This window comes from Brachycentrus maculatus, unplaced genomic scaffold, assembly GCF_059751285.1.
Source record: "Brachycentrus maculatus isolate JH-2025_06_01 unplaced genomic scaffold, ASM5975128v1 h1tg000334l, whole genome shotgun sequence".
Lineage (NCBI taxonomy): Eukaryota > Metazoa > Arthropoda > Insecta > Trichoptera > Brachycentridae > Brachycentrus > Brachycentrus maculatus.
The window spans coordinates 827,983-850,000 of NW_028281083.1; the positions used below are offsets into that span (position 1 = coordinate 827,983).

General features: G+C 29.3%; 3 protein-coding genes across 3 annotated transcripts in view; 2 read left to right on the forward strand and 1 right to left on the reverse strand.

The window, feature by feature from the left end:
* Positions 1 to 22,018, reverse strand: part of Hs3st-A (Heparan sulfate 3-O sulfotransferase-A) — a 99,248-nt gene that overhangs the window by 17,032 nt on the left and 60,198 nt on the right. The window lies entirely within an intron of this gene.
* Positions 7,039 to 12,934, forward strand: LOC148304103 (farnesol dehydrogenase-like). Its single transcript, XM_088268840.1, has 6 exons — positions 7,039 to 7,264; positions 8,127 to 8,286; positions 9,094 to 9,220; positions 10,687 to 10,822; positions 11,828 to 11,983; positions 12,613 to 12,934. Exons 1-6 carry the CDS (start codon positions 7,130 to 7,132, stop codon positions 12,658 to 12,660), a joined length of 762 nt encoding a protein of 253 aa, XP_088124966.1. The 5' UTR covers positions 7,039 to 7,129; the 3' UTR covers positions 12,661 to 12,934.
* The window catches only part of LOC148304104 (uncharacterized), a 12,816-nt gene continuing 4,674 nt past the window's right edge, over positions 13,877 to 22,018 (forward strand). The window contains exons 1-7 of the mRNA XM_088268844.1: positions 13,877 to 14,108; positions 15,672 to 15,831; positions 16,874 to 17,000; positions 18,119 to 18,254; positions 19,533 to 19,688; positions 21,004 to 21,056; positions 21,742 to 22,015. Coding sequence (XP_088124970.1) covers positions 13,977 to 14,108; positions 15,672 to 15,831; positions 16,874 to 17,000; positions 18,119 to 18,254; positions 19,533 to 19,688; positions 21,004 to 21,056; positions 21,742 to 22,015 — 1,038 coding nt within the window. The 5' untranslated portion in view covers positions 13,877 to 13,976. The remainder of the gene's footprint in view (positions 14,109 to 15,671; positions 15,832 to 16,873; positions 17,001 to 18,118; positions 18,255 to 19,532; positions 19,689 to 21,003; positions 21,057 to 21,741; positions 22,016 to 22,018) is intronic.

The window sequence follows — 22,018 nt, forward strand, 5'->3', positions numbered from 1 at the left end:
AGCTCATGTTTCAAGTTATTAATTTTTAAGCATACAGATATATATAAATACTTTCAAAAATATATGTGATCATTAAAATATTTTTTTATTGATTTCGTATTAACTTTGTGGAATAAAATGATGATTTTAATATTAAAAAAAAAACACTTGCTAAGACCATTTTTAATAGTTTACTAACGTAAACACAACTAGTTTTAAGAACAACAGATGTTCTATCAACAGATGAAAACAAAAACTTGTATTTTCACCTGTAGATGAGATAGTGAGGATAAATTCAAATAACGGGCCAATATTTTGGTATCCCGTTCTAAGACAAAAATATTACTAGCCAAGTATGGATATTAAATTCTACATATTATATTAAATTTTACGATGTAAAATACTCCAAACAGTTTGTGTTAAAGAAATAGAATATATTACTTTTATTTACATTTATTTTTTTTACAAAAATGTTCGTTATATTATATTAGTATATAAACACTAATATTGCCAAAAAATATGTAAAAAAAAAATACGTTAGCAAAAATGAATAATCACGAAGTATATATTAATAAAATTGAGAATAGAATATATTAATTTTGCCATTTTTAATGATCAATTAACGACACGATAATTTCTATAATATTACAACTCGCCTTAATGAACATTAATTTCATTGAACGTTTAAACTTGATTGTCATACGTTTGATATTCCTGCCTCCTCCCCATGACACTGATGTGATAATATTCCTGAAACTTGAGAAAGTTTTAGTTAATATTCGATTAGCGCCTTCTCAGCTAACTTTAGAAGATAAGGTTAGTTACCTCATTATTAAATTAGAGAAGAGATGATCGTATTCATGTCTCGCAAAATTTCAATGATTACGTGTCTAATATTATTCAATAAGTATATTTTGAAATATGGTATTTCCCTTTAAATATAAGTTCAAATATTCGTTTATGCGAAATCACCTAATATTCACCAGTTGCTTTTAAATATTGACACCACGTTGAATTGGAATATTTCCGTGTTATTATATACACCTATTAAAAGTTTAATATCTGTTTTTTTTTTTACCGAAAGGGTAACCCTATCTATCTCTTGAACGTAACAGCAAAGTTCGGAATATTAAGTATTGCTCATGGCAAACAGCGTGCTCCTTGACATACGCTATGTTCTAACATTTTCAATGTTTTCAATTGCATTTCTGTTTTATAGATTTCAAAAAATATTTTAATTACTTGACTTACAATTTGAAACTTATTAATTGTTTAAAACTAATATAACTAACTTATAAACCGTCACACAGCTTCACCACAGGAGTAGGCAGAGAGAATATAAGTCCATATCTCTTTGTCTTTGCAAAAAATAATCGCCTCCTCTACTATCAAATGTACAGATCCACCGATTATTCCGACGAGGTCAGGACCGTAAAATTTATAAAGTTACATCCATTAAATTTGTATATTAAAGCATTTTTTTTGTTTTTTTAGGCCAATGTACAAAGCTTTGGATAAAAAATACTAATTATATCACAATTATACCAATTTATTTGTCAGGTTATAGTTGCGTGGTCTGTATCGCGAACTCTGAGCTAAAGTTTCTGAGTTCGAATCCATTCTACCACAATTGGATACCTATTTTTAAAAATGAACCGCTATTTTTAAAAAAAACGAGAAAATTTACGCATATTTATAAATCTTGGATTTAATTTGTAATGGTACGTTAAAATGATTTACTAAATAAAATAATTGAGAAATAAATATATGTCAAGTTGTAGTCCTGTAGTTTGTGTACGAAGTCAGAGTTTTTAGGCTCGACTACCCTCTGTCATATCTTGGTCTATTATCAAAATATAAGCTTCTTTGGCATACATTAAATAATTTTAAAAATATTCTATTTAGTAGGAAACTTTTTTTTTTAATAAAAAAAAATGTCATTGAACTTTAAAATATTTTTTAAACGCACATAGTTACAAATGTGTACATTTTCAAAAAAAAATATGAGTCGGGAAAATTGTATTTCATTTAATTTTAAATCAAAAACTAATAATATACTAAAATGTAATTGCATAATTGAATTATTTAATATTCTCAATATTATTAATACGATCAAACAAATTGCGTTAAATAATGGTTATAATGTAGAATTAATTAATTCTCTTTTAAATAAAAAAATTAAACAAAGAACCGTAAAACAGTTTTTATATCCCAAAATAATTAATGATAATAATAATAATAAATGGAGAAGAATAATGTTTATAAATAATATAACGAATAAAGTAACTAAATATTTACCAAAAAATATAAGACCGGCATTTTATACTAATAATAATATTGGGAAAATCCTTTTAAATAATAAAGATAAAAATAATATCCTAGACAATTCTGGTATATACCAATTAACTTGTGATTCTTGTCCTTCGAAATATATTGGTAGAACGTCGCGTAATTTTAATACCAGAATAAAAGAACACATACGATGTCTAAACAATAATAACTTCTCCGAATTTGCCAATCACCTCATAGAATCAAATCACGTCTTCAAAAAAGACACGGGAGTAAAAATATTAAACACTAATAATAAAGGGTTAAAACTAAATAATATGGAGATTTTTTATATTAGGAAAGCACTTAAAAATAATATTCCTCTAATTAACAACCAAATAAATTTTACATATAGTCCATTGTTTGATTCGACATCGATTAAACACGATTCGTCAATATCCAATTCGAACCCCCCCACTCCTCTCATCCTACAAGTATATAAGTAAATTCGATTCCTAGTCTAATTCTAATATACGTTTAACCTCGGCTCGTAACGCATGTCTGTATTGAAAACTATAGTGCATGTTGGTCTTCGGGTCGACCAAAAATCGCATGTGTTAGACTTTTTGTGTAGTTTCGAGTGTGTAAATGGTGCTATGGTGGTGAAGGGTAGTATTGTTTGCATGCTGTGTTAGTGATTGTCCTGACGAAGAGACGGGTACGTCTCGAAACCGGTAGACGTAAAAATCTCGGTGAGTGGTTATATACTAATTTTATTGACATTTTTGTAAAAAAATAAATAAGTAAGAATTATTTAAGCTAATCAAAATCGTGGAATTTCAAATAATATTCAAAAGTGTCATGTAAAAAGTTCATTTAGTCAGAATCTCATTAAAAAGGGATCAAAGGCCAATTATTATATAATCAGTCAGCACAAAGTCATGTAATTATAGGATCTATGTACATATGTATATTGTAAAGGACGAAAATTTTAAACCCACGCATTTGATCTTTTTGCCTTATAACGAATGCAAATGTGTTTTTTAATAGTGTGGAAATATGTTATGCAGTAATATGGCAAAAGGATTTGTGTTAAAATAATTCAATTTGTAAAATGTTAACGAACGAAAAAAATTAATCTAATTTCTGTATTACTTTTAGTAAAAATAAAATACTAAGCAGTAGCGATAAAATGAAAAAAAGTTTTAATGGAAATTGATAGTAAAATATCCGAAGAATCTAATTTTAAAAAAAAATACAAAATCCAATTCTGGTTGTTTTTTTGTAATGTAAAGTTAACTGCAACTTAGTTGTAAGTTTAAAAAAAAATTAACATTAAAAAATATGTTCATCACTTTTGTCAGTGTTATTAGTTTAAAGCGTTCACGCGATGCAGTGCCTTACGCACTAAAACAGAAGTAATGTATAACTGTATAAAGTTTTAAAAGGATGAATGAGGATACTTATGATTACGCCAGTGTTTTTTCTATGTTGTGCTTCTGTTCAGAAGCACAGTTTTTAAGGTGGAAAAGACATTTGAAATATGTGTGGTAGAAGAATACACGAAACAAAATTTGTGTACTTCTTAATTGGATAACTCGAACGTAATCCCCGATTTTCGCTCGGTCACGTTTTGTACACTTTACTATGTTTCTCGATCGAAGTCATATCGCTCACTCCTTTCAAGAACGCCATAAATCAAAAAACTTGATTTTTCAGGAGAACGTTTTTAAAATATAATACAATTTATTAAAAATAAATATCAAGCCACTTACTGAACTTTTTATTGTGCAATAGATCTTTTTAGGTTAGACAAGAAGGTTTTTTCTCCATTTGAAAAAAAACTAGTTTATTTAAAAAAAATAATTAAACAATACTTTTCTTCAAAATGCAAAAACAACACTTTCTGCCTTGTAGCGGGTAAATATTAAGTTAAAAATATGCCGCTTTTGCTGGGATATAGTACATTTTATGGGTATTCCGAAAACATGCACAACTAAAAATTGACGATTTTTGATTTATGACGTTCTTGAAAGGAGTGAGCGATATGGTATGTCGATTCGAAAATTCTACTGAAGTTGTATTTCATTGTAAATACAAACATTTATTTGTTTGTTATTTTACCACTTTTTAGGATATTTAACTTCATTTCTTTATTTGAGTGAATGCCTCACTCACTAAGAAGCAGAACTAGCGACAATCCGTTAGATAATAATAGATGTATGTGTGTTTGTGTGTAACTGAATAAATAAAATATTTAAAAAAAAATTCTCAATAAGAAACTTCTTTCATATCACCAATAGACGTTTCTAGTGAAATCCTAGTAATTCAAGCACTATGTTTCAAAATTGAACCATATATATAGATGTTCCAAGAATTTGAGTAGTGTGGTTGTCAATCATGGGTAGATTTGGTGAATGTTACACGTGAGTAAAGTAAAACCAGCCTATGACGGTTGTAAATGCCCAGACTTACATAATTTTCTTCATGAATGTTGAGATGTCAAAAAAAATATAAGAAAAATAACTCCTATAATTGGAGAAAATTCAGATTTGTGAACAAGTATTTGGACGCACATAAAATTTAAACAAAATAAATATGTAATTCAATATATTTTAATAAACCACAGAAATGAAGCTACGATATTTCACCTTTTTGTTTTTATTTTTGGTGAGGTGAACACTTCTCGTATTCCATATCAAGTAACAAGTTTTTTTTTAAATCATGATTATTAAAATTACAGATACAAATTGATTTAATTTTTGAATCACATTGAATTAATTTATTTATTTTATCATATTTGTTCGGGAATTGTACAGCTTTACATTTAAAAAAGTATAAAATAAAAATAGTTACAAACAATAATAAACATTACATTACATTAACTAAAATTTATTTATAACCCTTATCCGCACCTAGTGGTGCATAGGGCACTGCATCAAATTGACGCAGTGTTATCTTGATCATTACTTACATGAAGGCAAGGTGATCACTCTTGCGCTTCAGGAACCAATCCTGGGTAATATTAAATAAATATTACAGTGTTAAATCAATAATATTAATTTTCACCTCCCCCCCTGGGAATCGAACCCGGGACTTCCAGCACGGTAGCTAAACACGCTGACCATTACACCACGGAGGCGGACAAACTAAAATAGTTACATTAATAAAAATAAAGCCAATTAAACAATTCCACATTTATGTTATAATAACTATTAAAACATTAAGAGATAAAAAAATGGTAGTGTGTGTGTGAGGAAGGGAGTAAAAGGGTAAAGGTATGGTATAAAAATAACATTTGCAGGAAGGAAAAGGAAAGGAGAGGAATTAATAATTATAACAATTTGATAATCAAGTGATGTTTTTTTTTTAAGAAATTCATCTTATTCACTTAAAATGAGTAAAATGCAAATACGTTATATTTATCAATAATTGATTGCAAACAAAGTCGATGAACCTTCTAGGTTTTGAAGGAAGTCATTAAAGTTTAATGAAGGAGCAATGAATTTTCTAGAAATTTGAAAACTTTTCCTCTTACTTAAGTATTGAGTTTTCAGGCAAAAAGTAGTAAATTAATGAATTTAGTTTTAAAGAAAAAACCTTATTAGTAAATTAGGATAAATGGAATACTTATCTTATAAAACGAATTTATTATTCATTTTAAAACTTATTTTCATTCTCATTAAGTAAGGTTAAAAACAGTATTTTAGTAATGCAAAGATAAAACATTTTTTGAATCGTCCTAGTATTTGCGGCGCAAGACTGAGTACCTTGGCTTATCGTAATTAAAGAACTTTTATGTTGCATTGATGAAGCGCAGTCCCCTATGCACCACTGGAGCGGATAAGGTTTAAAAGAAAAAGAAGTAAATACATATTTTTAATTCATATTCGTTACAAAACAAGATTTCTTTTTAAAAAATGTAATATGTTATTTATGAATTAGGTAAACGTCATCTGTTTTCATGTTTTTTTTTAATCCGTGAGGACGTGTCGTACTTACTGTACAATGATAGACTTAAAAACATAGATGGCTGTTGAGAACTCATATGTACTGTGTTATTAGATTGATCATGTGTAAAAGTTCCGAAAAAAATAAGTAGCGTGGTTGTCAATAACGCAGTGTGGATAGAATGGTGAATGTTAAAGAGATCACTTAACCAGCCTATGACTGGCAAAGAGGCCTGTAAATACCCAGACTTCCATAAACTTCATCCATATTGAGATGCCAAAAAACTTTTTTTCGCTTACAGAGGCTTACGTTATTTAGAAAAATATTTTGTAAAGTAAAGTTTCAATCTAATGCGGTGCTCTATTCGCTATTGGTTGAGAATAGGAGTCAGAATATAAAAAAAAAAAACTTATGACCAAAAGCTATATTTTTAAATGCAGTTTTAAATGTCAATACAAATATCTGAGAAGTACAGAAGCGCACAGATACCCTTTTTTAAGAATATTGATTTGATATACCTCATCTATGTCCAAAAAAATATTTTAAATTGGTTTTTCAGTTCATTCTTCATAATAATGATACTCAATTGATAACATGTAATCGATCCATTGACAAAAATCGTTTATAAAAATAATAATTATTACCATTGATATAATAATAATATCGAAAATCGAGAGATTACTTTTTATTTTCATGTAATTTAAGAACCGACGTGAATTTGATACAACTCGTCAAGGCTCGTATGATATCAAATGTCAGCAATGTCAATTGAAGCCATTGAAAGTTAATTACGCCATAACAAGATCTGTCTTTACTAAGCTGAACAGTTACGTTACAGTGGTGGATTACATTTCAGAGAAAACGGTCGTACACCAGTCTAGAATATACATTTCATGGAATACTTTACATTGGATGTTTTGTGTGCGTTTTAATGATGGAAAAGTGGTCCGGAAAAATAGCTGTTGTGACTGGAGGCAGCGCTGGAATAGGGGCGGTTACGGCAGTGACATTGGCAGATAAAGGCGTTATAGTGGTTGGGCTAGCGAGGAGGAATGAAAAAATTAAGGTCAGTAAGCATATTATTATAAGTAATATTTTTTTTGCAGTAAAATAATTCAGTAGTTTTAAGAATACGTGTCATTATTTTTTTTAAATATAAACGTATGTTCTTTTATATTTTGTATATAAAAAGCATTGTTAACTTTGTTTTACGTCAATATAACAATCTCCTTATCATTCATTCACTTTGTGTAATATCAATTTTTAAGTGGTATTACACAAAGTGAACGATGTACCTACGTTCTTTTATGGAACAGATTGCTTTATTTCAATTATTTTATTTTTGATGAAAATATAAACATGTTTTCAATGTTAATATTGCCTTGTAAAAGAATACGAGTTATTCGTTTTTATCAAACTTGATAAATCAAAATGCTCCGTACTACAATTTTATTTAAATGAAACTATTTTAATGTGAATTAAGACAGCCCCCTTTTAGGTATAAAACACATAAACGGCCCTACATAAATTGTCTAATAAAGAAATCCCTCCTCTGGATAACTTCTTATGCAGGAAAGTCCAAGAAAAATCCAAAAATCACTTTTTGATTGAATTTCAGCTTATATTTTTTATATGTACTTTTCATACCTTTCTTCCTCATTTTTTCTTTCCCAATTCAATTCAGCAAATATCACACGTACAATTTTGATAACTTATATTTTCACGTATAAATTATCTTATTCAAACTATCTATATATAGTAATGGTGGATTTCTTAAAATTGCTATTTCATGGGATGATATCTGTGGAACACACGTAAAAATACCAATATGTACCTCTTTAACTACCCTACGCTATTTAAAGACTGTAAAAAGAAATGAAATTCGTTTAATAAAATACTATTTTCTTGATTGAAATAAACAATTCTAGGAGCTGTCAGCAAAAACAAAGGGGTCCATACATGCTGTAAAATGTGACGTCACAAATGAAAATGAAATAATAAAAGCCTTCAACTGGATTGAACAATCCTTTGGCAGAGTTGACATCCTTGTTAATAATGCGGGAATTTTAAAACTTTCGAGTTTAGTTGGTAAGTCTGAAATGTGATACACTTGATCATATATGTTTATCTTGAAACGAACACTTAATGTACGTCAAGCCACAATTGGTAGAACAATATTTATCCAACATGTTCATATGACATGCGCTTTATGAATAATTGACCTTAAATTGTTTTCTTGACAAATCGCAAAAATTAACGAACATATAGCAGAACACGATAGTTAAAGCAGGGTTGGCATATATATATCAGCACGTAGGTATTATAGTTATTAAAGCAATGAGGGTTCATATATTATTTGTGTATACCTGTTTTGTTTTTTTTTTTAATTAAATGAAACACTCCACACTTATTTCTCAGACATTTTATCGATTCAAATTACTGTAAGATTTTCAGGAGAACAGTTTAAAATATATATTCGTGAAAAAAATATGTAGATTGAAAATGTAAAATGTTTTATTTTTTTGAAATTACAAATAAAAATAATCATATAAAATTGTTTTCATTACATAAATATCTAAATGTTTTTCTTTTAAAATAATTTTATACAATATCACTCAAATATTAATTTAAAAAATCAGCACATTTTTATATTATTAGATAAATAATCAAAATATTATATATGAATTCTTTTAAGCCCAATTTTAAAATTTTAATGACATTCAATTATATTTCGTTTAAGAAATAACTCTTATTGTGTAGAAACATATTTTATGTATTTTAAAGAATAAGTATTAAGAATAAACTCAGAAAGAAATAAAAACTATTAGTCGTTCATTCTATTCATAGTAGAAATTCATAGTAAATCACTTAATTATTATTTACTTATTATAACAGAAGGACACACGGAGGACTGGAAGGACATGTTTGATCTCAACGTTCTTGGTTTGAGCATATGCACTAGGGAAGCCTTGAAACTTATGCGAAAGAAGGAAATTAATGGGCACATTATAAACATCAACAGGTAAAAAACGAAATTATTAAAATATTTGTCTTTTTTTGCAAAACACTCAACCACAAATAAATTTCTCGTCTGTCAGGTTATTTAATTTAAATGGCTTATATGGTGAGATTTAATTTACTCGGATTTTTTCAAAATTCTCAATAACGACTTATTATTTTTTCGTACGGACAGAAAATGGTAGACTGGACATTTACAAGATTAGTATCTGTCATTGGCTGATTAAATGTTTCACTTTATACATGCCAACACGCAGGATCCCTACATGCACTCTCTGCAATACATCCTCATATTGAACTCGGATAACATGTGTAGTCAAACACTTTGGCAAAGAGAACCCAATCAACATCATGTGAAGGAACTACTAATTGAGTAGGTACTCGCAAAAGTTTACTTTTAATTTGATAAAACTTAATCGCAACCAACTAAGAGTTACTAAATACTCGTATTTATAATGTAAAATAAGATGTACAAAAGCTTTCTTTTTTTTTCTTCGAATTTCTAGGGTTCGAATGACTGGGGCTCCACTGTATTCCTATATTTTATATTTATTTAAAAAGTATTCCGCCGATAAAATGTATGCGATAGAGAAAAACGTGCACATCGATAAATGAAAACAGATAATCATAAAATCGTAAAAGAAATAATCAATGATAGTCATCTCTCCCTAGTCCTCTAACCAAGTATACAACATAATATTAATTTTATAAAGATTATTGCTCGATTTATTCATAGTATTATATAATCAGGGTTTTTTTTAAACAATGCAAGGTCCCAGAACTCAAGCTTTTTCCTTTAAAAAAAATTATATTTAAATAGTTATATATTTATATATATATATATATATATATATATATATATATATATATATATATATATATATATATATATATATATATATATATATATATATATATATATATATATATATATATACATGTGCCGTAACGCCGTTCCACCGCGTTACATGAAAAAAACCCTGTTTAAAATAATGATATTTCGAATAATACTTGAGACTTTAAACCCTTATCCGCACTCTAATGGTGCATCGGGCACTGCATCATATAAACGAAGTGTAATCTTTATCGATAACATATGAAGGAAAGGTGATCAGCCCTCCGCTTCAGGTAATATTGGTCCAGGGTAATATTGAATAAATATTAGAGTGAAAAAATCACTTATTTTTATTTGACCTCCCTGGGAATCAAACCCGGTACCTCCAGAACGGTAGCCGAGTGAGCTGACTATTACACTACGGAAGCAGACCGGGTAAATTTCAAAACAATTGAACATTTGTTAGAAAATAAGCACCGATAAAAAATGGCTTGCAGAATGACAGAATGTAATTGTTTTTGTTTGAAAGTCGACTCGCGGTGTAATATAATATGTCGTGCGACAGCTCATGTGAATCAGGCCATGAGCAGTCGCGGGTGAAGGAAGCTAACTTTGTCCTTAACTTTCCCTGGCAGCATAATGGGACACCGAGTGCCGCAATACACGGAGGCGCACTTCGGTCCCTACGCGGCCACCAAATTCTCCGTGACGGCCCTCTCGGACGCTCTCAGGGTCGAGTTGCACGGCCTCAAAAGTCAAATCAAAGTTACGGTGTGTGAACATTTTACTTTATTTTTATCACATAGAGGGAAAAAGGAGATTTCAAATGCTTTTGAAATATGTTTTTCAGCCAAAAATCAAAAGTTGACAAGCCCGTAGGGTAAAAAGCAATTCAAAGAATTATACATATTTATTGATCTGGAGTTTAATTTGAAGAACTTCATAATTTAAATTTTAAATATTGAAATCAAACAGTGAATTTTAGGGTCTACTTAATTAAATTATGCATATTTATTGGTCTGTAGTTTAATTTGAGGAACTCCATAATTTATATTTAAAATATTGAAATCAAACAGTGAATTTTAGGATCTACTAAATTAAATTATAAATATTTATTGGTCTGTAGTTTAATTTGAGGAACTCCATAATTTATATTTAAAATATTGAAATCAAACAGTGAATTTTAGGATCTACTAAATTAAATTATAAATATTTATTGATCTGTAGTTTAATTTGAAGAACTCCATAATTTATATTTTAAATATTGTTATCAATCAGTGTATTTTAGGGTCTACTAAATTAAATTATACCTTTTTATTGATTTATAGTTTAATTTGAAGAATTCCATAATCTATATTTTAAATATTGAGATCAAACAGTGAATTTTAGGGTTTACTAAGTTAATATTTGAAATTTTTCAACATAAAAATAAAATATAAATAAAATTGTAACAATGGTTTCGACTTGTTACGGCATTACCAAATTACTGTCACAGTAGTTCGATACAGCACCACTCGCAATACTAAATATTGCTCATGAGAGACAGCGTGCTTCTTAACGGCTGCTGTCACTTATAATTTTCAAAGTTTTCGATACAAATGATTTTTAATATTTTCATGGCTTTAAGAGCATTATGTAAATTGTACATATTGTATATTATAGATGTGTGCTTTCTATTTTCATTTATTTTCCATAAAACTGACACAGCAATGCTTGGGCGGTTACAGGTAGCTATAAATAAAAATAAAATAAATTAATATTATTTGATATTTTTAGAGCATTAGTCCGGGAATTGTATTTACCGACATGACTACCAACATAACAAAATCAATGAATATTCAACTACCAGACGAGACTCCTGAGGGGTTTTTGGACCCTCAAGATGTTGCTGACGCCGTTATTTATGCTCTCAGTACTCGACCAGGAGTTCAAGTAAGCTTTATTATTATAACATTAGAAAAATGGCTGGTAGCTATCCTAAATAGAGTCCAAAACACAGTTAAGTGCTAACATACCATACTTCTAAGTATTTATTTTCTTAATGGAGAAGATTATGGACAAACATTTGGCAAATGGATATTTGGCCAACGGACATTTAACCGACAAATATTGATTCGAATAAATTTAAAATATTTTATTTGGTTAAATACTCCTCGATAAATTGTCTATCGCCCAAATGTCCGGAAGCCAAATGATACATAACTCTGGTTTTTGTGATTGATCGTACACAAATTACATTTTTTTAGATAAATAAATTTATCTAAAAAAATGTCATCTGAATCTTATCAAACATATTATTATCATTCATCCGATTATCTGTTTTTATATGATCGACGATCAAATCTTAAGCATTATACAATGCGCTTCTATTTTTCTAGAAAAATATATACGTACTAGTATACTCTGAAACATTAAAAAAGTCATTTATAGCACATTTTATTAAGATACATTTTTTTAAACTACGGTTATACAGAGATTTATTGGTAACCTTTTGACAATCCGTAGTAGTAAAATAAATCAATAAAAAAATGGTTGTTGAAGGTAAAATATTTATTTTTCAGGTTCACGAAATTATTGTACAGCCAATGGGAAACCCTCTAAGTGGTTGAATCGGTTGAAAGGCTTCAATAAATAATTTTAAATTAATACGAATCTCAATTACACTCAATTAGCAGAAAAAAGCTCGATTTCATCAAGAACAAGGAAAAACGAATAAAATCAGAATTTTAAAATTAAACACAATAATAAGTTTTGGCGCGAAATAAACAAAACTTTTTGTCTTGTACTTGTATGGTAACACGCAATTGTAGATATATGAAAAAATCGTTTGTCTCTCAAATAAGTGCGAAATGTAACTTTTTTCAAATAAAAAAATTAAACGGAGTTTTTGAGTGTTATTTTTATTGCATACGTACGTAGTTCGTTTAAGTCATATTGTTGTTAATTGTATACAAATAAATTATTTATGATTATGATTATTTTTAAAGGGAAAAATTACAAGTCTCAACTTAATTTCAAACATTATTTTAGTTATTAATTTTTTTTTTTTTTTTTACAAAAATACTTAACATTAAAATATTTCTGTGAGCCTAAGTGGCTCATTATTAAAAATAATTATTAAATTGTGGTAGAGTGTGTTCGAACCCAGAAACTCTGACTCGTGATTCCGCGATACTAACCACGGGACCACAACCCGGCTTATGAGATTCGAAATATGACAGGTTTGTTAAATATATTAAATATGTAATATTAGATTACTTAATTAATTAAAAACCTAAAACTTATGCCAGATATGAGGACCTGGTATGATGATTGAAAATGATTTTCTAAACGTAAGTAAAATTGCCTGCCTCGGTAGTATAATGGTTAGCGTGTTTAGCTAACATGCTTGGAGGCCCTGGGTTCGTTTCCCAGGGGTGTTAAAATAAATATATATGTGATTTTTCACTCTTACATTTATTTGATATTACCCAGGACGAAGACCTGACACACAGGATTAATCACCTTGCCTTCATGTGAGTAACTATCGAGATTACACTGCTTCAAATTATGGAGTGCCCTATGCACCATTGGGTGTAGATAAGAGTTTAAAGAAAAATAAGTAATGTAAGAAATATAAAACTACTATAAAATAATTAAAAATAAAAAATAAGTAATATAATATAATATTTACACACTATATTACAGTAATTATTTTTAGTAAAGTATTATCACAAAGATGTTTAGTTGATATCTAATCGTAATAATTAAAAAGATAAGAAAATAACGTTAAAGTACATTTGTTGTAAGTGTTTGTCGATCTGTTATCAAAATCGAAATATTTACGTAAAAAATTACTTCCCATTTGTGAAGGTTTCGCTGCTAATTGAACAGCGGTTGAGAGATTCAATCAATATTTCATTGAATATTTGTATAATTAGCTAAAATGGAGCGTTGGGTAGGAAAAGTTTGTGTTATTACTGGTGCTAGTTCTGGGATTGGCGCAGAGGCGGCTAAAATTTTAGCAGAAAAGGGATTGATTGTTGTAGGGCTGGCAAGAAGAACAGACAAGATTGAGGTAAGAAAAAAACAAAAAAATATTTGTTTTATTAAAAATAATTTTAATTATTATCATCATTTGTCTAGTCAGTCACTCTGGCGTTGTTTAGAATACTCGAATACAAAACTGATTACTTGGGTATGATCCCTGGTAGAAATTTTAGTTTTCTCTCTTCTAATTGAATATTATTACTTAATTATGAAATATGATAGACTTATTTTTCAACTATAAATTTATTCCATTCAATTTCAAAAAAACAACTAAACGTCTGTACATAATTGGGTTCCTGCTCATCAGGATGAGATGGATATCTATAAGGAGGGGAATATTATTAATATTTGTTTATAAAGGTCTAAAATAAAGACATTAAAATATCTCTTGACAATCAGTTTATAAAGGTCTAAAATAAAGACATCAAAATATCTCTTGACAATCAGTCAGAGAGAATTTCATGGATTTTTTTTTACAAATTCTTAATAAAAGTCAATTAGTGTAATGTTACTACCTCCTTACCTTAAAAATAAAACAATTGATAATTACATGCCTCATTAAGGAGGTTGTTGTTTATATTTGAAGGTTTAATTTGTCCAGTCAATGTTGAAGAATTGATGACTGTTGAGGGAGTATAAAATCCTTTTCTCGAGCCGAGTTCTGGGATGAAAATTTTTTATATACCATTTACAAGTATTTAATTATTTCGTGATTTATTGTTAAAAAAAACGATGGAACTGGTCAAATCAATGCATTGAATAAATAAATAAATGATGAAATAAACAAATTATTAAAATACGAATTCAGATTAATTATTGAAATACATCGAAATCACATAACATAAGAATTATGTAACGGTATAAGAATGTAGTTAAACAAACAACAAACAGACTGAACAACCTGGAGTCCGATTCACTTTTGAGACGTTTGAACTATAGCGCTTCTTATTAAATGTATAAAATTATCATTTGATACCGTTTATGCAACGTAATTATGTGCTACCAAAAAAACTTGTTTACGAAATATAATGTCATGATTCAGTATTGCATCATGATTTCATCAGTATTGCAACATAATTGATAGATTTTATCGAGTGTTTGTGTGTATGAGTGTGTATGTATATATTTATATAAAATATATACGAGTATATACAAATGTATATAATTGTCAATAAATGCATATCGCTCACTCCTTTCAAGAACGCCATAAATCAAATATCGTCAATTTTCAGTTGTGCATGTTTTCGGAATGCCCTGAAAATGTACTATATCCCAGCAAAAGCGGCATATTTTTTACTTAATATTTACCCGCTACAGGGCAGAAAGCATTTTTTGCATTTTAAAAAAAAGTAATGTTTTATTATTTTTTTAAATTTATTAAATATTTTTCAAATGAAGAAAAAACCATTTAGGTTTTACCTAAAAAGATCTGTTGCACAGTAAAAAGTTCAATAAATGGCTTGATATTTATTTTTAATATATTGTATTATATTTTTAAACTTTGAAAACTTTCTCCTGAAAAAATCAAGTTTTTTGATATGTGACGTTCTTGAAAGGAGTGAGCGATATGTGGAAAAACAATATATTTCAGGAGATTTCTAAATCGGTAAAGGGACGAATCCACGCCGTCAAGTGCGATGTTTCAGAGGAAAAAGATGTCCTTAATGCTTTCAGATGGGTTGAAAGTTCCCTCGGTGGAGTCGATGTGCTAATTAACAATGCAGGGGTGGCGTCAGTGACGCGTCTTACTGGTGAGAAAGTAAAATATTAACTTTTTATTTTCTTAAAATGTTAAAATAATATACACACAAAAATACGTTGGTACTATTTTCACGAATTAAAAAGATTTCACTTTTGAATTATTCGTTTAGAATTAATAGATTTGGCAGTCATTTTGTAGTTCTATTGATAAAAAAAAATATTTTAATTTTACTTAATATTTTTTAAATATAATTTGTGACACGGATTTCAAAACATTCTATGTCGTTTTTATCAAATGATGTTAAATTCATAAAAACGTATGTCTCCTTCTTCTTATTATTATTATAGGCCTTGCGGCCTGTTTTTAAAAGGGATTAGCCTCCTGCGACGTCGATTCCCAGCTATCGACCCATCTCTTTGGTGTTCTGCCCGGGAGTCGTCTACCATGGGCTTGACCGTACAGTGCAATGTGGGGGAGTCTGGATGGTTCCATTCTCCTCAGATGCGCATACCATTGTCTTCTTCATTGCCTTCCCCACCTAACGAAATCTTCGATCTCGCATATTTCCCTGATCCTGGCATTTCTGATTCTATCTCGAAGACTCTTGCCTGTTATGCTTCTCAGAGTCTTCATTTCTGATATTCTAAGCGCGTTTTTTTTTTGATAAAACATATGTCACAATAAATTCAAAGAAGTATATAAACTTGGTGAAATATAACAGTTTTTTTTTAAATATAACTATAAATGAAATTACTTACTCGATTTATTTTATACATTTTAAAATAACAAAAAATATTAATTAATAAATGTTACAATTATAAAAATTAGCATTTTTGCATTTTTGTAAATAACGTTTTGCAGTGCAGGTAGCAGCATATAAGGTTATGAATTTGTACATTCTACTAATTAAAAAAAAGTCCTATTAATAATTTATTACAACTATCAAGTAATTTTCTCTATGGTATTTATACCATAGAGAAATGCATTCACGTGGATGAGAATCAAATAAGAATAAAATAAACCTATCTATTGAATTAAGATATTAATTAGTTTTATTTTTTATTTTTTATTTTTTATTTTCTTTTTTATAGACGGACCCACAAAAGACTTTAAAGCAGTACTCGATCTAAACGTTTTAGGGCTTTGTGTTTGCACAAGGGAAGCCATTAAATCAATGAGGAATCGGGGAGATAATGGTCAGATCATTCACATAAGTAGGTAGGTTAAGGATATTATTGACTAATTAAACAATTGAATTTATACGACACAATGATGGTTAGTATGTTTAGGGTGTTTTTTATAATAATTTGAAATTTCCCGCAATAAATTTATGGTGGCACCCGCTGTGTGGCATGTTGCGCCATCTTGTTAAAACTACAGCTCTGTCACATCAATCATATTCAACTGAGGTACGAAGAAGTCAGTATTCATGGTTCTGTAGCGCTCTACATTGACCGTAACATTCTGGCCGGTATCGTCTTTTAAAAAAATGGGCCAATGATTCCACCTGCCCATAAAGTACACCAAACAGTGACTTTTAATAGATGTAAGAGCGTCTCTATAAATTCTTCTAGGTTTTCTTCATTCCATTTGGATAATTCTGCTTATTTACATCGCCATTTAACCAAAAAATGCCTCATCGGTGAAAAAAAATTCTGCGTTGAAAAAGAAGATCAAGTTGAATATTGTTTTCTGCCCATTCACTGTACCCACGACGCGCATAATTCGCTCACTCCTTTCAAGAACGTCATACATCAAAAATCGTCAACTTCCAGTTGTGCATGTTTTCGAAATGCCCAGAAAATGTAATATATCCCAGCAAAAGAGGGATATTTTTAACTCAATATTTACCCGCTACTGGGCAGAAAGTGTTGTTTATGCATTTTGAAGAAAAGGTATTGTTCAATTATTTTTTTTAAATATACTAAATATTTTTCAAATGGAGAAAAAACCTTCAGGTTTTACCTAAAAGATCTGTTTCACAGTAAAAAGTTCAAAAAGTGGCTTGATATTTAATTTTAATACATTGTATTATATTTTTAATCTTTAAAAACGTTCTCCAGAAAAATCAAGTTTTTTTATTTATGACGTTCTTGAAAGGAGCAAGCGAATTGTCATTTAGTTGACTTATGGTGAAATGGCAAAACGTGTTGACTACAAATCAACAGTCAACTGTCAAATTGACAGTCTGTAGTAACAATGTTGACAGTTAATCCGTGATAAGACGTAAAATGGCGTATTATATATAACCAAAGAGATAATAATAAAATCGTGATACACTCGTATGCCTAGAATTTTCCTTGTAGTCAAATAAAATATATAAATTTTGCCAACAGCATTGGCGGACATAGAGTACCTCAGATAATGGGAGCATCATTTGGAACCTACCCCGCCAGTAAGTTTGCAGTGAGAGCCCTCACAGAGGCTCTAAGGCTTGAATTGATGGGTTTGAAAAGTCACATAAAAATCACAGTAAGTATTAGCAATGAACTTTCATTCTAAGAATAATAAGAAATACTACTTCGAGGATTTTTATACTGACTATTGTGATAGAAAGATGAATTAGAGATAATGATATGATTATTCTATGATGTTCTTCTTCCTGGCTTCATCCCAACTTATCATCTTTGTAGACTGTTAGGGCCAGTTCTCCTGTCTTTAGGTTGGAGGTCCTTCTATCGCATACAACGTCATCTAGGCCATGCCTTTGAATCATGTTATCTTTCTGTATCATCCATGTTTTTTAAAGGTTTTCCTCTACATGTCTTTTGACGAAGGTCCATAGTGATCGCCTGGTTTACAATATGATCAGGTTCGCTACGTCTTATGTGCCCATACCATCTCAATTACCTTTTCTCTACCTTAATTTTGATGTCAGTTCATCACACATCCAGACTTTCAGGAATTCGTGAACTCTTTATTATGTATCTAAGCAACTATGCCATGATGATAAAGCTAAAGGAAGAGAAAATATATGATTCAATATTTTGAGTGTGTCCAAATACTTCAAAAATCTGGATTATCTCCAATTATAGGAGTTATTTTTTATATTATTTTTTAACCTCTCAACATAGATGAAGAAAAATATGGAAGTCTGGGCATTTACGGGGCTTAAGACTGTCATAGGCTGGTTTAGGCGATCACTTTACACACGTTTAACATTCACCAATTCTACCCATGATTGACAACCACAGTACTAAAATTCTTGGAACTTCTAATTATATTTATTAAATTCGAAACAAACTGTTTGAATTAAGTAGAATTTTAATGGAGACATCTATGATGGGATGAGAGAAGCTTTTAATTAAGCAACAACTCTTTTTATTTGTATGTGAGGTCAGAATGATTGGACACACTCAAAACGTTGTAAATATTATGATGTAAAATAATAAAATAACTACTATGTAATTTTTTCCACATGAATTGTATTTCACCAGCAACCGGGTTTCGTCGTAACCAACATCATCAGACTAACCAGTCTGATGATGTCGGTTACAACGAAACATGGTTGCTGGTCAAATAAAATTCGTGTGGAAAAATTACACAGTTGTTATTTTATTCTATAAAATGCAGTTCCACCAAAAAAATGTCAGCACAGAACTTAAATCTAATAATGATGTAATGATAATAAAGAACATATATTATTTTCGTATTATTATATCTGGTGTCATCTCAAATATTTTCATCGCAATTAAAATGATTTATTCTAAGTAATTACTTTGTGTAACACGTTAAAATAAATGTTTTTAGAGCATCAGCCCTGGGGCGGTTTATACGGAAATGGCGCAGAAGTTATCAGACGAAATGAATTTTAAATTATCCGACGATAATATTCAAGGGATGCTAAGGGACAGGGATATTGTAGACGCTATGATTTATATCCTCAGCACGAGGCCAAACGTCCAGGTAAATTGATATTTTTCAATTAAATCTAACCATCAATAATATTTGCGATTTCATTTCATCAATTGTAAAGCAGTAATTTTGGCACGACGGGGTACAAAGGGAGGAAAATGAATACATTCGTTACTACCAAATCATTAAAAAAGCAATTACTATATTAATGATATTCTCATTTTTATAAATATGTTTATTCGATGATTCGTTAACACAGTGATTTTAAAAAAAAAAAATTAATAACTAACTTTAGCAAACCATTAAAAGGGCTGCATTAATGATATTTTCACTTTAATATATGTTCTATGATTCTTCATCTTAGTTCAAAAATTTTATTAAATCATATTTAATAACTAACTAAAGTTAAAAAAAATGTCTAATTCTTTGTAAAATAAAACCCGTTATTTGTTTTTAGTTAATGTTTTACTTAGTAAATACCACTATTTTTTTAAATCTACTGTGACACGTGGTTCGAATGCATCGAAACACGTGTCACAGTAGCTTTTAAGAAATAGTGGTATTTACTAAGTAAAACATTTATTAAAAATGGATAGATTTTACCACAAAGTGACTGCCGAATCAATTAATGAAACCGTTATTAGTTTTTAGCCACAGTTATATTTGGTTGTTTTTTCCAACCGGTTTTGACGATTACCTTGTCATCTTCAGGGATGGATACATGACTGTCGAAACTGGTTGGAAAAAGGTTTAATTCTGTTTTACAAAGTTTAAAAAATGTGCCCGAAAGTATCAGCAAAAAATATTCATGAAAATGTAGCGTACTCATTATTTTATCAATTTTTGTGTATAATTATGAATTTGATTTAAATGTTTGGCTATCATGATTTAGGTATTGGGTTTATCGGATTACACTCTTCGACTAATAATTTTGCCTTCATGGTATCTACAAACAAGATAACTCTGCAGTAATGCATATACAGCAGAGTGCTATATACCATTCAAAGTACGTAAGAGAAACTAAATTAAACTAAAATAAAACTAAATTCGATTTGAGTTCAGGGGGACATTAAAATACTTTTTCGGATACTTGTACATAAAAATAATTGAGTCAATCGTAATTTAATATTATAAAAAGTATAATACGAAGAATCACAAAGATACTTAGGGTTTGTGAGAAGGTGCAGTAAGATTCAATGTTCCAATAAAATTTTGAATTTTATATGCCAAATTAATATATATATTCACATTTTTTTTTTTCAGCACATAATTTTGTTAAATATAAGAAAAAATCGATATGAACAGGGTTAAACTGAAATATTTAAAGCATCTTCAATACAATATGCTATTATTATTTTATTTTCAGGTGCATGACATCATTATCCAGCCTATTACAAAGCCCTTTACCAAACCAAATTAAATAAATAAAATTTATGAAAAAGTTAAGAAATTGTATAATGACTTATTGTTAACTAATTGCAAAATACATTTTTTAGTTCTTTCTTCACTCATTCTTTTCATATGCCCTAACCATCGCATCACACCATACATTTTTTTCTTCTAATATTTTGTTGTAATATCCTGAAATGATGGTTAAAATACCAAAAAAATATAAGTTTACTAAAATATATCCTGTATTATTATTTATATCACATATTTATCACCTAATATCCATCTTATCCGTTGATTATTAACGGACTATACTAACTAGAATAAAAATCTGATTGCTATTAATAATAAAAAGTTAAAGTATAAATATTATCATTTAAATCGATCGAAAGAAGATATTGATTTTTTTTTATCATAAAGTTATCAAAATTTCATAATATTTTTCACATTTTCATCAGTATAACCTCTTCAATGACTCGACGAAAGTATAAATATTTTTGTAACTTGTGCCGCTATTGACTATAAATAATTGGAGAGATAACATAAAAGTACTTTTTTATTTTATCTTAAATCTAATATTTACCAGACAAGTTAAGTGACTAGTGCAAAATCAATATTTCAACTTATCTAATCATGCTGAAAGTGTGATAATCAAAATAATGATAATTATTATTCGTTCTTCGTTTTTATATTGATACTTATCTACATCCACCAGTACACTTAGTAATAAACAACTACACACACGTATGCGTAACAAATATATAAAAAGGAAAACATTTCTTCTCGAATATCACATTCACGTACATATCCACGGTGATCAATTATCACGACACAAATTTGAAAATAGTATATTCAAAATGGATAAGTGGGTAGGAAAAGTTGCTGTGGTGACTGGCGCGAGTGGAGGAATAGGAGCAGTCACAGTTCAAGCCCTTGCAAAGGAGGGTGTGATTGTGGTAGCTTTGGCTAGACGGATGGACAAACTGCAGGTA

Excerpts from the sequence above, each read along its gene's own strand:
- LOC148304103 (XM_088268840.1), top strand. The coding sequence starts at position 7,130 with ATGATGGAAAAGTGGTCCGGAAAAATAGCTGTTGTGACTGGAGGCAGC. Across the intron at positions 8,287-9,093 it reads AAAACTTTCGAGTTTAGTTG|AAGGACACACGGAGGACTGG; the intron begins GTAAGTCTGAAA and ends TTATTATAACAG. Across the intron at positions 9,221-10,686 it reads CACATTATAAACATCAACAG|CATAATGGGACACCGAGTGC; the intron begins GTAAAAAACGAA and ends TTTCCCTGGCAG.